The sequence below is a fragment of the Aptenodytes patagonicus genome, chromosome 3 (assembly GCF_965638725.1).
Source record: "Aptenodytes patagonicus chromosome 3, bAptPat1.pri.cur, whole genome shotgun sequence".
In the NCBI taxonomy this organism is placed as follows: domain Eukaryota; kingdom Metazoa; phylum Chordata; class Aves; order Sphenisciformes; family Spheniscidae; genus Aptenodytes; species Aptenodytes patagonicus.
The window spans coordinates 6,672,092-6,684,371 of record NC_134951.1 but is presented as its reverse complement, the minus strand read 5'-3'; the positions used below and the strand labels follow the sequence as shown (position 1 = coordinate 6,684,371).

The 12,280-nt window shown below is 34.7% G+C and overlaps 2 protein-coding genes across 6 annotated transcripts in view; one reads left to right on the top strand and one right to left on the bottom strand.

The window, feature by feature from the left end:
* The window catches only part of SUPT3H (SPT3 homolog, SAGA and STAGA complex component), a 288,049-nt gene that overhangs the window by 4,466 nt on the left and 271,303 nt on the right, over positions 1-12,280 (top strand). For all 4 annotated transcript variants that reach the window (XM_076332635.1, XM_076332634.1, XM_076332633.1 and 1 more), the window contains exon 2: positions 5,924-6,018. In XM_076332635.1, the coding sequence (XP_076188750.1) occupies positions 5,924-6,018 (95 nt within the window). The remainder of the gene's footprint in view (positions 1-5,923; positions 6,019-12,280) is intronic.
* The window catches only part of RUNX2 (RUNX family transcription factor 2), a 228,634-nt gene that overhangs the window by 187,446 nt on the left and 28,908 nt on the right, over positions 1-12,280 (bottom strand). The window lies entirely within an intron of this gene.

Here is a 12,280-nt window from a genome sequence, read left to right as displayed (position 1 = left end):
AAAAGTCATTGGTCCTTAATTTGCAGTGCCATTAAACTGCCAAATGTGGCATGGAGTTCTGCAAAAAGTGCTGCGCGTTCAATTCAGAGGGAGGTGGGCATATGCATTAGATTAATTTTCCCTGCTTTCTTGGTTAAAAATAAATAAATCACTTCTGGGGAAGGACAGAGCTCTGATTAGACTCAGTTAGAAACTATGAGAAGTGTTTGTAAACATCTCCAGATGTGGAGGCATACCTCTCATGTAAGATTATGCTGTATGTTTCTCAATCTCAAATAAAATAGTTACATCTGTGTATTAATATTCTTTCAGTAGTCCAGACCATTCTGTGGTCTGTTTCAGAAGAGGCTTAAATAACTGTCATGTCTAACTCATGGATGGACAAATAATAGCTTAAAATATGAGGACATGCAGAGTAATTTTAAGTAAAATACAGCGGCTGTTATGCAGAAAAGAGTCAGAAGGTTATGCTTTAGTCTGTAGTTGGTTAGTGACTTTTCTTTCCCTGCAGTCAGTAGGGGAGAGTTGTGCTTGTTTACTGCTTTCATTTAAGGTCTTTAGTAAAATTAATGCACAAAGATACTTTCTTATGAGATGTAGAAGTGAACATTAAGGATTATTTTATCTCCACGGATGCAGAACAGGGCAGTTTTAAAGATAAAATCAGTAAGATGCATTTTATTCTTTGGACCAAAGTCTATGCTTACATGTATTTGAAAATTTGTTTTACCCTTTGTTATCAGATACGCATGTTTCTTCTGTAACTTCTAAATGGGAATGAATGACTGAGTTGTCTTACAAGTGGAAAGGGGGAAATGATGTTCAATTGTATTCCTTATATTTGTGTGGGCTTTCCAAGCATGTTTCATTCCAAGAAAGAGTGTCACGGTTAAAGATGAGATGCTTATTTGTCTGGGTGGTGAAAGCTGAGCTGTGCATTGACAGCTGTAAGATGAATATTTCTTTCTGGTATTCACTTTAAAATAAAACTATCATAAGCATCCAGTCTATCAGGTAATAAATGGAAGCAGCAGCAGCAGATGTAATGTGTTATCCTTAGCATGAATAGTGCATGCATTCCACTTCGTGATACTTGTTAATTAATTAAAAAAATGAAAGAAAGCTGAGATTGCATCCCTAGCTTTGAACAATGTTATTGTGTGCAGACCTGATGCAGATGTGTCACTGCCTGCCCACAGATTGCTTCTAATTCCTGGATTTGGTCTGGCTGTTCCTTGAAAGTTTGTGCCTTTGCTTTATCTGCTTGGCTTTTAAGAGGCCGTGTCTAGGGAATATGGAAGTTATCTTACTGCCTATAAGCAAAGCCATTTCTCAGTTGTTACACAAGAAGCTGATGTTTTGGACCTGAACAGGTTCGAGGATGATAAAGGAGTTTCATTATACATTTTGAATCATAAATGTGTTGTAAAATCTAGGTCATCCGTGCACTGTGCTTATCTGAGACTCTTTAGAGTGTTTCTACTTCCAGCCTGCTTGAACAGCTCAGGTGAACTTAAGGACTTAATACTCTAGTGTTTTAATTTTCAGTTATTCCATGCTACTGGGAGAGTGGGTGATCAGCAAAACAATATATGTACTCCAGTATTTGGTTATGGGTTACTGGATTTTTTTAACATTTATTTATTTATTTTATAATTTTGAGCATACACTTAGAAAGCCAGTCTTGCATGTGTTCAACAGGGTTTATGGTTGTGTTTTTGTTTTTTTAAAATAAGTGCACTAACAAAAATCTGTATTTCCTGTAGTTAATTAAGTTCTTACATCTCCAGTCCTAGAAGACTGTTATCTTACACTCTCTTGTCTGCTGGTGAGGCCACGCATGCAGTAAAATACTCAGTGGTAACAGACTAGTTAGTCTAATTGCTCTGAAGTAGAGGGTGTGAAAACAAAAGCATTAACTTTAATTTTGTGTTAATTCATAGTCATCTTGGCTTTTATTACCTTCCTGTTTTGTTTGGGTTTATATAGATGAAAATATGTCAGTCTTTAAATTTTTGCATGATTTCAGGTTATTTGCAAAATGTATTTATGAAAGACAAGAAAAGAGGACTGATGCAGTAACCACATTAGATGTATGTTTGATGCATTAAGCCATCATAACAGTAAATTCTACTCTAATGTGTTATTTAATGTAAGAATTTATGCGGGGACACTGCTTTTTTGGGTAATTCTACACCTTCTTTAGCCTGTAACAGACATGAGAAAATCTGTGAGACTCCACTTTTGTTTTAAACTGACCCAGTTTAGACTTATGTCCTTTTTTTTTTTGTGAAGTGAAAGCTGTAGTAATATTAACGTTTGCTCCTCCTGATTGAGTTTAGATCAACTATTGAACAGATGTATTGGAGGACTGTTCTGTAGCGTCTGTTTGGATGCACCCTTCTCTTAGATCCTCATGTGACATTTTGGCATTGGTGGTTGGTGAAAGTATTTGAGTAATATTTCAAAAGACAGAGGTGTTGACTGTGTGTGTATACATATATTTTAAGACTGCTTATGTATGTCCCAAATGATATGAAATAGCTCTGAGATTTGGTGCTCTACAGTTATGGGCTAGATGTATAGCCTGTACATTAAATTCAAGTTTTAGGAGCAGTAGAATTTCAATTCTTAAACGTCTCTCAACTGGATCTTGAATAAATAGATGGATTATACAGATAGCGTATTGATTGGACCACCATCAATGTGAATTAGTATTGCTTGGTAATTTCAGAGTGAATATGGATATGAAGGATGGCTATGAAATGGAAGTCTGCCCAACTGTCTTACCTTGGTAAGAAGGATGGGCCTAAACTTGACAAGAAGTGGCAGAATTTGTTTCCCTCAATGGAGAACTCTTTTTTTTTTTTTTTTTTTTTTTATTCTGCTGATTCATATGGAACAAGTACTGTTTTCTGTTGTGACTCTTTAATGTAAAAGATGTTGAGATTACAGGAGATGCTTTTAGATATTTATATTAATGATTATATATCTTTTAGTGCATATTTTTTATTATACATTTGATGGCAATATTTTACTTATGGGAAAATAATTTGTAAAAGCTGGACCTATTTGGGTAGGAACTCATAATTACTAGTCCAAATAGTGTTAATCAGAAGTTATATTCTTGCTAGAGTTCACGATTAAAATATGACATGTTGAAATAATCTGTGACCTAATCAGAACATCTGAATTCATTTTGTAGAATATGGCAAACAGCTGCATTTCAGTTTGGAGCTAAAACAAATACAGTATATTGACCCATTGAAGATTATAGTAGGCTTTTCAGTTCCACGTTAGCTGTACTTATTGAAGAAAATTGATTTGAGAGTGCTTCTGCTTTTGAATGATTTTTTTTTTTTTAATGTCCGGAAGAAAGGAAATAGAACATACGGACGATGGTACTTTGATGTGTAAAGAAGTTAATTATCTAAACCATCAAACAAAACGTGGGCTGTGGAAGTAATTATTGTAAAGGGTCTGATGAAGCCTGACAAGCTGTTGGTTTTTTCTGTCAAGAAAATGCTGTACACCTGCTTGATTTGAAAGTTAAATCATTTGCTTGCAATAGGAAGACCAAGTTTTTAGTGAAGCAGTAGCCGATAAGCTTTCAGTTCTCAAACCTACTGATACTTATACAGATGCACAGCCCTCCATGTTTTTTTAATCAAAGTGTTCTTGTCCACTTGGAGGGCAGGAACCTTAAAAAGTATTTACTCCAAAATAGAACATGCATGAATCACAAATGTTAGGCTGTGAGGAGGCAACTATGGAATTGTCCCATGTTTTTTGGAATTTTGGGAGAATGCTTCATAAATTAGCAGAACAGAACCTCATGGATAAGGCAAAATGTCTGCCCTGGATTTAAAAAAAAAAAAGCCATATGCTTTAAACGATGTAGTTAGTTGAAAAAAAAAAAAAAATTAAACTTAAAAAAAACCTTAGGTCTTTGTATGTTATTCAGCTTTTAAACTTTAAGGCACATATGATTGGTATGTTTCAGGATTTTTTTCTACAGCTGTTTTAAAAAGTATTAACTGAGGCATTCCCCTAACTACTTTCTCTAGGGTCTGGGTAAAATATAGAATTTACAGTGTATTAATTTATACTTAGGCATATCGATACTGTGATACTGCATATAAATATATAGCTACTAAAATGAATCGTAATCAGTCCCAATCAAATAATGAACAGTAAAACACGTATAAATTTCCAAATCTTTGGGCTGTTCCTGGGTACCATTGCAGCTTCCTCTTTACTCCCTTCCATGTGTACATAGAGCTTTCCTAGAAATACTCTGTCACCTTCCTTCATGTTATAGTTTTTTTTTTTTAAACTCACTAATTTGACTGTTTAGATCATATGACTCTTTGGTAACTGCTGATTATGGCAGAATCCTGCCAACACTTAAGCCTGGTGTGTAACTACTCATGATTAAAATCAGACTTCAGTGGGAGTAAACTTGTGATTAAAGTTACACATGTGCATAAGTGCTCGCAGAATGGGGACCTAAATTAGAATCTGCTTGAAGATGAACAGAAGTCTCTGAAAATCTACTTGAAGCATTAATAAAAAAATAAACTTATATCTAAATGCATAAACTTATTATTTTTGTTGTTCATCCTTATGCTGTAAGGTCATTAACCTTTCAAAACACTAATTCTTTTACTGTTTGAAAAGATCTTACGCTTTGTATTTAAAGTATTACAAGTTTTCTTAAACCAAAACATAATATTTGTGATTGATTGCAATGCTTTTAATGGCATTTAATATAAAACTGGTCATGTACTTTTTAGATTTCTTTTCTAAAAAACAATCCATCTTAACTGTAAAATTTAAAAGTGGGGAAAGTTAGGATCTCTTTAGAGGTCTTACAGCAAAGCAAACTATATTAACATATGGTTTTCATTGTCATTACTACTGCTACTACTAATAGTACAAGAAATTATCAGTACAACTCAACTGTTACTAGTGTGCAGCAAACTAGAAGAGGAAGAAATGTAGTGGGAATATATTCTGTTTATCAGGAGACTCACATAGTGTGTGCAGTTTTTTGTTAAAAAAATTCTTGAAGGGAAAAACAAAACTCCCTATTCTATATTTATAGAGTTTTCCATAATTAGGTGAATTTTGTTTTGTCAGTGTTTTAGTAAATGAAGTTACTTTTAAAAATTATTTAAAGGCATTTGACTTGCCTTTTATTGAAGAGGAAAATGTAGATGCGTTGGTTAATTCATAGAATAAGAGTAGAACTGTCCTGGGTTTGGTTTGGAGTTTTTAATAAGAAATTTGTATAGAAAAGCCGTAAAACATTTTCTATAAAGATAGAGTGGGACCTGATCATCATCATCATAATACTTATATGACTAAAGGTACTTTCTCATGCATTTCTGTTTTGAAGACTTAAGTAATATGTGTACATAAAGCTGGTGCTTTAGAAAGGAAGCTTGTGATCTTGGTGCTTATCAAGTTTTATCTGGCTTTTTCTGAGATTCTGTGTTACTCCTCTTAGTCTCAGTGGAGACAGTATGGTTGTGATTTACTAGTGCTTAGGATACCACAGGAATATAAAAGGATGATTTGGGTATCAAGATACTGGTGTCTGAGTACCATGTATTCCAGAATAACAGTGTTTTTATCTTAATACTTTTCCATTGGTGCTCCTAGGGTACTTCTAAATGGGTTGCTGAGATGATATTTTTAAAAACAGCACACATTTCCAATACTTTGGTTACAGTAAGCATTAACTCTCTTTTATGTTTTCTACAGTGTCTCCGATAGGCTTCTTTTTGCATGCAGAGTCTTTGCATTCAAGTCTACCCCACAAAGCTTTTCTTCCCTTTTGAATATCTAGTGTGAAGCATACATATGCTCTCTTTAAAATATAAGTATTTTAAGTGCTGTTATTTCTTTGTTTACTCAGATGAGCAGCACTGTGGCTAGCCCGATGTCAACGATTGCCTCTTCAAGCGGTGGAAGAAAATCGACAAGCTTTACGCCTGAATTGCAAAGTATGATGTAAGTAATCAGTCAAAATATCTGGCAATATCTACATTTTGTATGCATCTTTTAGATGGTGTCTTAGAATGTGTGTATGGGTGATGGGGAAAGAAGAGCAGGTATTAGTGATGGAACTGTTAGTATTTTACTTCTGATTTGTAAAACATTCAGAGGTGAGTTAGATAAATAAAAAACACATGCTGTATTGAAAGGAGAGAAAGTCCTGCTGAGTAAAGAAATGCGTTTTTAATATTACTTTAGAAGTCATTAGAGACCTATATTTCTCAGTACTTCATCAAAGCAAGCTAAGTTTCCTGTTGTCATATATGCTTATTTAAAATAAATATTTTGTATTACCATCTTTCAGTGCTAATGCAGAGAGGTAGACTGCTGAGATCACAATATTGCTGATGAAATTAAGATATGGAACAGTTGTAAATAACTGGGTTTTGGCAGATAGGAAGTGAAGTTCTTAAAAAGATAAGGTACTTGTTTTAAATTAACAGTGGGTTCTTAGAAACCCAGCTGTGATATTACATGATTTTGTAGTTTACAACTTCTAAAACCTTGAATGTTACTTAAACAGGTGGGTTTTGTCAGTCTTAAAGATACTTGCGTAATCAGAAGGATTCCTTCTGTAGAAGAAGTCTTTTTCTTGACTGGTAACCTAGTACACTGGGCTGACAGCAAATCTTCATTTTGTGGAAAGCAACATACTCATAAAAAAATTTCATCCGCCGCTATATGGCATTTTTTCTCCTTTCCATGTGTACCCAAGACACTGTACTGTCAGGATGGGGGCAGGGGGGAAGTAATGAGCTCGTTTCCGTGTGGGTTCATGCTCCTGATTTATCAAACACTTTAAAGAATATTTCAACCTAGAGCTAAAAGACAGCTAACCTCTAAGGCTGCCGATAGCTTGGCTGTAGTGGCTCATGTCTAAATTGTACATTTTCTAAAAATATATGATTATGAATGTTACTTATGGGGAGGGGAGAGGATGTACATTTGCCAATTGCTGAGGTCAGCTGCACATAAAAGGGAGCTTTGCTTTATGAAATCTTGCAAAAGTGTCTTAAAGGATTTTTCCCTATGTTCATTTGTCAGAGTTGAAAATGAAACGAAGAAAGCTAGTCCCAGAGTACTGAGACATAAATCCATGGTTTCAAAAGATAGTGGTAATCATTGGCTCTTTTCACTAGTCTTAGCTCTGGAAGACTGTCCAGGATGTTGTTTAAGATAGAATGAGGTAAAGTAGGATGAACTTAACGGGGAATTAATTTTGGGCTACTGATCTTTACTTTGGCAAGATCATTGAAAACTCTCAATATTTGAGAGCTTCTTTCTACAGTGTTGCTTCATATTTTTTGTATTAATTTTTCATCAGCTATATGAAAATCAAAGTAGTTACAGCATCCACCTTCTGATCCATAGAAGGGTAACTACGTTTTAATGACAGGGAAATTTTATTTATTAAAATTATGGATGCATCCTGACTGTTACAATGATACTATCCTTTTGATCATTTTACCTAAAGGTCATTAATTGTTGAATATCTATTAATTTGTTTGCAGGTGGCTTTTAATGTATTACCTTGTGCAAGTTAAAATTTTTAGACAGTCTTATCTGAAATGTTCTACTCTCCTCCTTCCCCTTTCCATTGTGTTAGAGCTGAAGATTAGGACGGGGAGAATGTTAAAAGCTTTATTTTTATTTATATATTTATAAATACATATATAAAAATATTTTTTTCTGCCAGTTGTCTTGCATAACCATGAAGAAGTTGAAGTATTTTAAGCCTCCACGGATAACTATTTACCTGCATAAAAACTGCATTTGACTTTTTAACATAATGGAAATATTTGACATTTTTGTATTGCTATATCACATTAGATACACTCTTTGTTTTTACTTCTTTTGTACTTGTGAAGGAGTTCATTAGGAGTGAAAGGGTGTTTTAAGTCACTTTAGGCTGCATTTGAACTGCCTTTTGTTTTGTTTTGGTCAGTTATGGACATGACAATGCAAGTCCCCCTGCTTTCCCAGCTCTCTCACACCCAACCTGTTCCTAACAGTCTCCTCTGGCTCCTCACTGCTACTTTTAGGAGATACAGGATTTTACGCAGATGAAATGATGGCGAGAAGAATGCTGTCTTGCTTGTGCCATCATACATTGTACATTCACCTTCACTGTTGTGGAACACTTTCTGATTTGAATTGCTATGTGGGCAGTAGATATGAAAGGAATTACTTGCCTCTGTTGAATTCTACGAAGAGTTCCCTGTCCAAAAGTAGAAGACGCAGTTTGTTTTCAGTTAAATGTCCTTAAGAGAATTCTAGATTGTTAAGTAGAGCATGGGATACATTCCACTAGAGTATTTTTCAGTATAATGTAAATGAGATAATGAACTGTTTCCTGTGCATTGAATCTTCAAAAGTAGACGAGTACTTTGTTACAAACCCAGTGGTTTGCTGTATTGAGTTCTTTTCAGATAGAAAAATATTAGTTCTCTCTTTCAAGAGAATTCTGTTTAGTTATTGTTCACATCTATTAGTCATCTACGCTGGAAAATAGAAGTGTTCTTGGTGGAGAAAATAACTGTAACTGTGTTTAAAAAACAAAAGAACAGCTGTGAAGTTTGGAGTTAAAGAAGCCTGTGCATCAATTTGGATCAGTATCTGGGGAGCCTGCGTTTTATTTAATCGTGGACTTCCTGATAAAGTATTTTGAAACTACCCTCCCTGCCAGTACACACATGATTCTGTCAGAATGTAGAAGTTATTGTTGGCCATATAAATGGAAGAAGTAGACATTTTCCTTTTGCTTCAGAACTGGTGCAGTTACACTTTGAAAGCTATGCAAACAGATCTTCTGTGCTTTAGAGCACCAGTTTTCACAGTTTCATTAAACTAGTAGGAACTGAAGAAATTCCTTGAATGTAATGAGCACATTGAAAGTTACATTTTTATTGTTTGCTGGGAAAAAAGAAGACTTGAAATGATAAAATGCCAGGGATGAACCATGTGGAGAAAAAATGACAGCTGTTTCTGTTGGCCAGGACCACAAAATGAAGCTACCACTTTAAAAGAACTTTCCAGGCTCTTACAGAAGCTGACATTTTTTAAAAAGTACATAATTTAGGAAGTTACAGATTCTCCCATTTAGGCAATTTATAACAAATCCATGCTGACATCTTAAGATCCTGGGAAATAGTAAAGGCTGGAGCATTACAGTGCAAAAAAGGTAACAACTTTCTTAAAGAAAAGAAAATAGAGACTATCTTTGCATAGCTTGTTATTGTGAAGTTGAGTAGGATCACCTATTTCCTCTGGAGTGTCATCCATATGGAGTAATATGAAGAGTAACTTCAACTTGTCCTGCCTTTCTCAACAAAAAAAAAATGTGTGCAGCACGAAGATGAACTTGTGAGAAATAAGTCATACAGGGACATTGGGTGCTAATCCAGAATGGCATTTGGTAGCTTGTGCTGATGTTAAAAAATGGGCTGTTGGATTGTAGGGACTTAAAAGGCAGGCGGAAAGTAGAGAAACTAGCTTTTTGAAGTAGAAGATCAAATCCTGTTATAACCCAGTAGTGAGATCTGGAAGTCTGTGGATAACAGTGCCTCACAGTCTGAAGGTGGTATCTTTTGATTAGTTTATAATTTACGGCACTTAAGTGTTGAGTCAGGGTTTGATTCCCCAGAATGCTTAAATTTATATGTGGCATTAAGCTTGTGAGTAATCCCATGTAAGGTGAGGAGGTTATTCATATGCTATGTCTGTTATGTATGCTACACCTATTTCTGAACCACAGCATTAGAGAATGAGCTGAATCCTTTTGTGGAATTGTGTTTTTATGATAAGCTCACAAAAATTTTTCTGCTGTATTTGGGAAGGCAGGAAATATATGGGAGTCCTGAAATGAAATCCCAAAATACCGCAGAAAAGCTGTCTTAAAATATGTAAAAGTTCTTCATAGTATACATATATATATTTACAAATAAAATGGTTCTGTATTTCCACTGATTAAGAATATTTAAAATATTTACTTGGATTTTAAGGAATTTTTGTTTGTCAGAAAAAAATCTGTTCTGTACAATGTCTGATGCCTGCGTAAATAGTATTAAGTATAACTGGTGATAGTACTTAATATGCTGATTACCTTAAGAGGAATGCAGATTTAATTAAAAATATCAGACTGTCACAGAGCACCCAAACACATGCCAATTTACAGTGCACTACCTTTTACATGGATATGTTTGGCTTTTAGTTGTTAAGACCTTGGAATTATTTGATATTTATCTTATAATCACTTAAGAGAGCATAATGCCATTTAGATTTTGCTTTGACTCCCACATCACTTATTTGTATTTGGATATTTTATTATGTTACCATAGAACTTAAAGCAGTAGGTGTTAATAATTTTAAAAAAGTTTTCAGCATGTCTAGTGTGTTTTGCTGAGTTCTGTTTTACAAAGCTTCATTTGGCTGATCTACAACCTGTTTCCAAACTAACTGCTAACCTTAGGTCAGTTGCACTTAAATTATAGTTCTGCCCAGTAGATTCACAATCACGATGATTTCACAGTAGCCGTTAAAACTTGTAATTTGGTTGAGGTCATCTATTTTGTAATATAAGCACTACTTATAGAGCGAATTTCTGGAAACTGTGAGGTTCTGAACACTTGTGTTGAACAATTTGCAGGTGGAGAGAGGTTTGTTTTGGTTCCCCCCCCCCCCCCCCCCGAAGTAAAATATCTTGATTTTTCTAAGCTATTTTAACTACTTACAAAAATACTAATTACTACAACTTGAAGTTAATTGAGAAGTTGTTTTTATTGATTCAGTGTGGTTCCCCCTCCCAGTCCCCAAAAACTCATATACAGAGGGAACAGAGGCCATACTCAAGATTAGTTTAGGTTATCAATGGAATACTTCTAAAAATCATGTGAGTAAAATTTTCCAATGGCAAACATATATTTAAAACTAATACAAATCAAACAGTTCAGTTTCCTACACCCTACAACTTGATGCTGCAGGTGACCCAGTGTTTAGTTTTGCATGTTTCGGTAATTTTATGACAGCTAAACATTTGTAGGATTGGGCTCCAAACTGGTGATAAATCTTTGAATGATATTGTATAAAGTACTAGTTAGTTAAACTTCCATATCAGAGTGTGGGGTTTTTTTTGTCTACTGCATTATTTTGTGCCTCAATGTGCAGCATCGTTGGTAATGGTAGGCTGTATTACCACACTAATGCAGGCTGGTTGAAAATGCTGTTAGCTTTAATTCAGAGCAAAGTGCAGATATGTGAGAAACTGATTTTTGTTGTTCCTATGGGCTGAAGCCCATAGCTTGAAGACCATCAGTGTGGATGCATGAATGGGCCATGTAAAGCCTTCCTGAAGTCACTGGAATTCATTTGATGTGCAGGGAAGTAGCTGTGAGGACACAGTTGTAGGAAGAAAACCTTAAATATCTGCTTAAACCGGGTGCTTTTCTGATATCAAAGTTTTCTAAAAATACATAGTTCAAGTAAATGGATGGCCATATTTATCTTTCAGGCTTGTGGCAACATGAATTGTTGCTTGATAATATATTACTTAAACTGAATCGAGAGGTTGAACTATATTCAGCTGCAATACCCAGATTGTGTCTGGTAATGTTCTGAATTAAGTGCATTAAAAGCTGCTTTTTTTCCTCCCCTCTGTATGTAACTTGAATATATGTAATATAGATTAAACTTGGTTTCATAATTAGCTCTTAAGGTAGACTTTGTACCAAAAATAAAAATTTGATGTTACAAGGTTATAAAGATGGAGGTAGTGGAGAAAACAATGTTTCTGTTGGTTTTATGTAAGACTTTCTGGTTATTCATTATATTTGCTGTAGTTAGTATTAAAATAATAGTATCCATTGATATAATATCAAATTTAGTATTGCTACTAATTGATTTTCTTTCCAGTCAGTGAAAGTCTGTCCAGTTCTTATTTCAAGTGCAGTTCTTATTTCAACTTTCTCCAGCTTGTAGCTTATACCCATCCCTAATATACTCCAATGGTGTGTTATTGTGCGGTAGACATCTTAATAAAAACTTCATATTCCCTTTTTATTTATAAATATATTATTTATAATCTATTCTTTCTTTTTTAACATGTAGAAAATTATGGGAGAGACTTGGCAAGAATTGGGGCTAGTTCTTAAACCTTTATTTCATTAAGAGTCCTTGGACATGTCTGCCCAACTCTTGGGATATTTACGTGGTCCCTGTTACT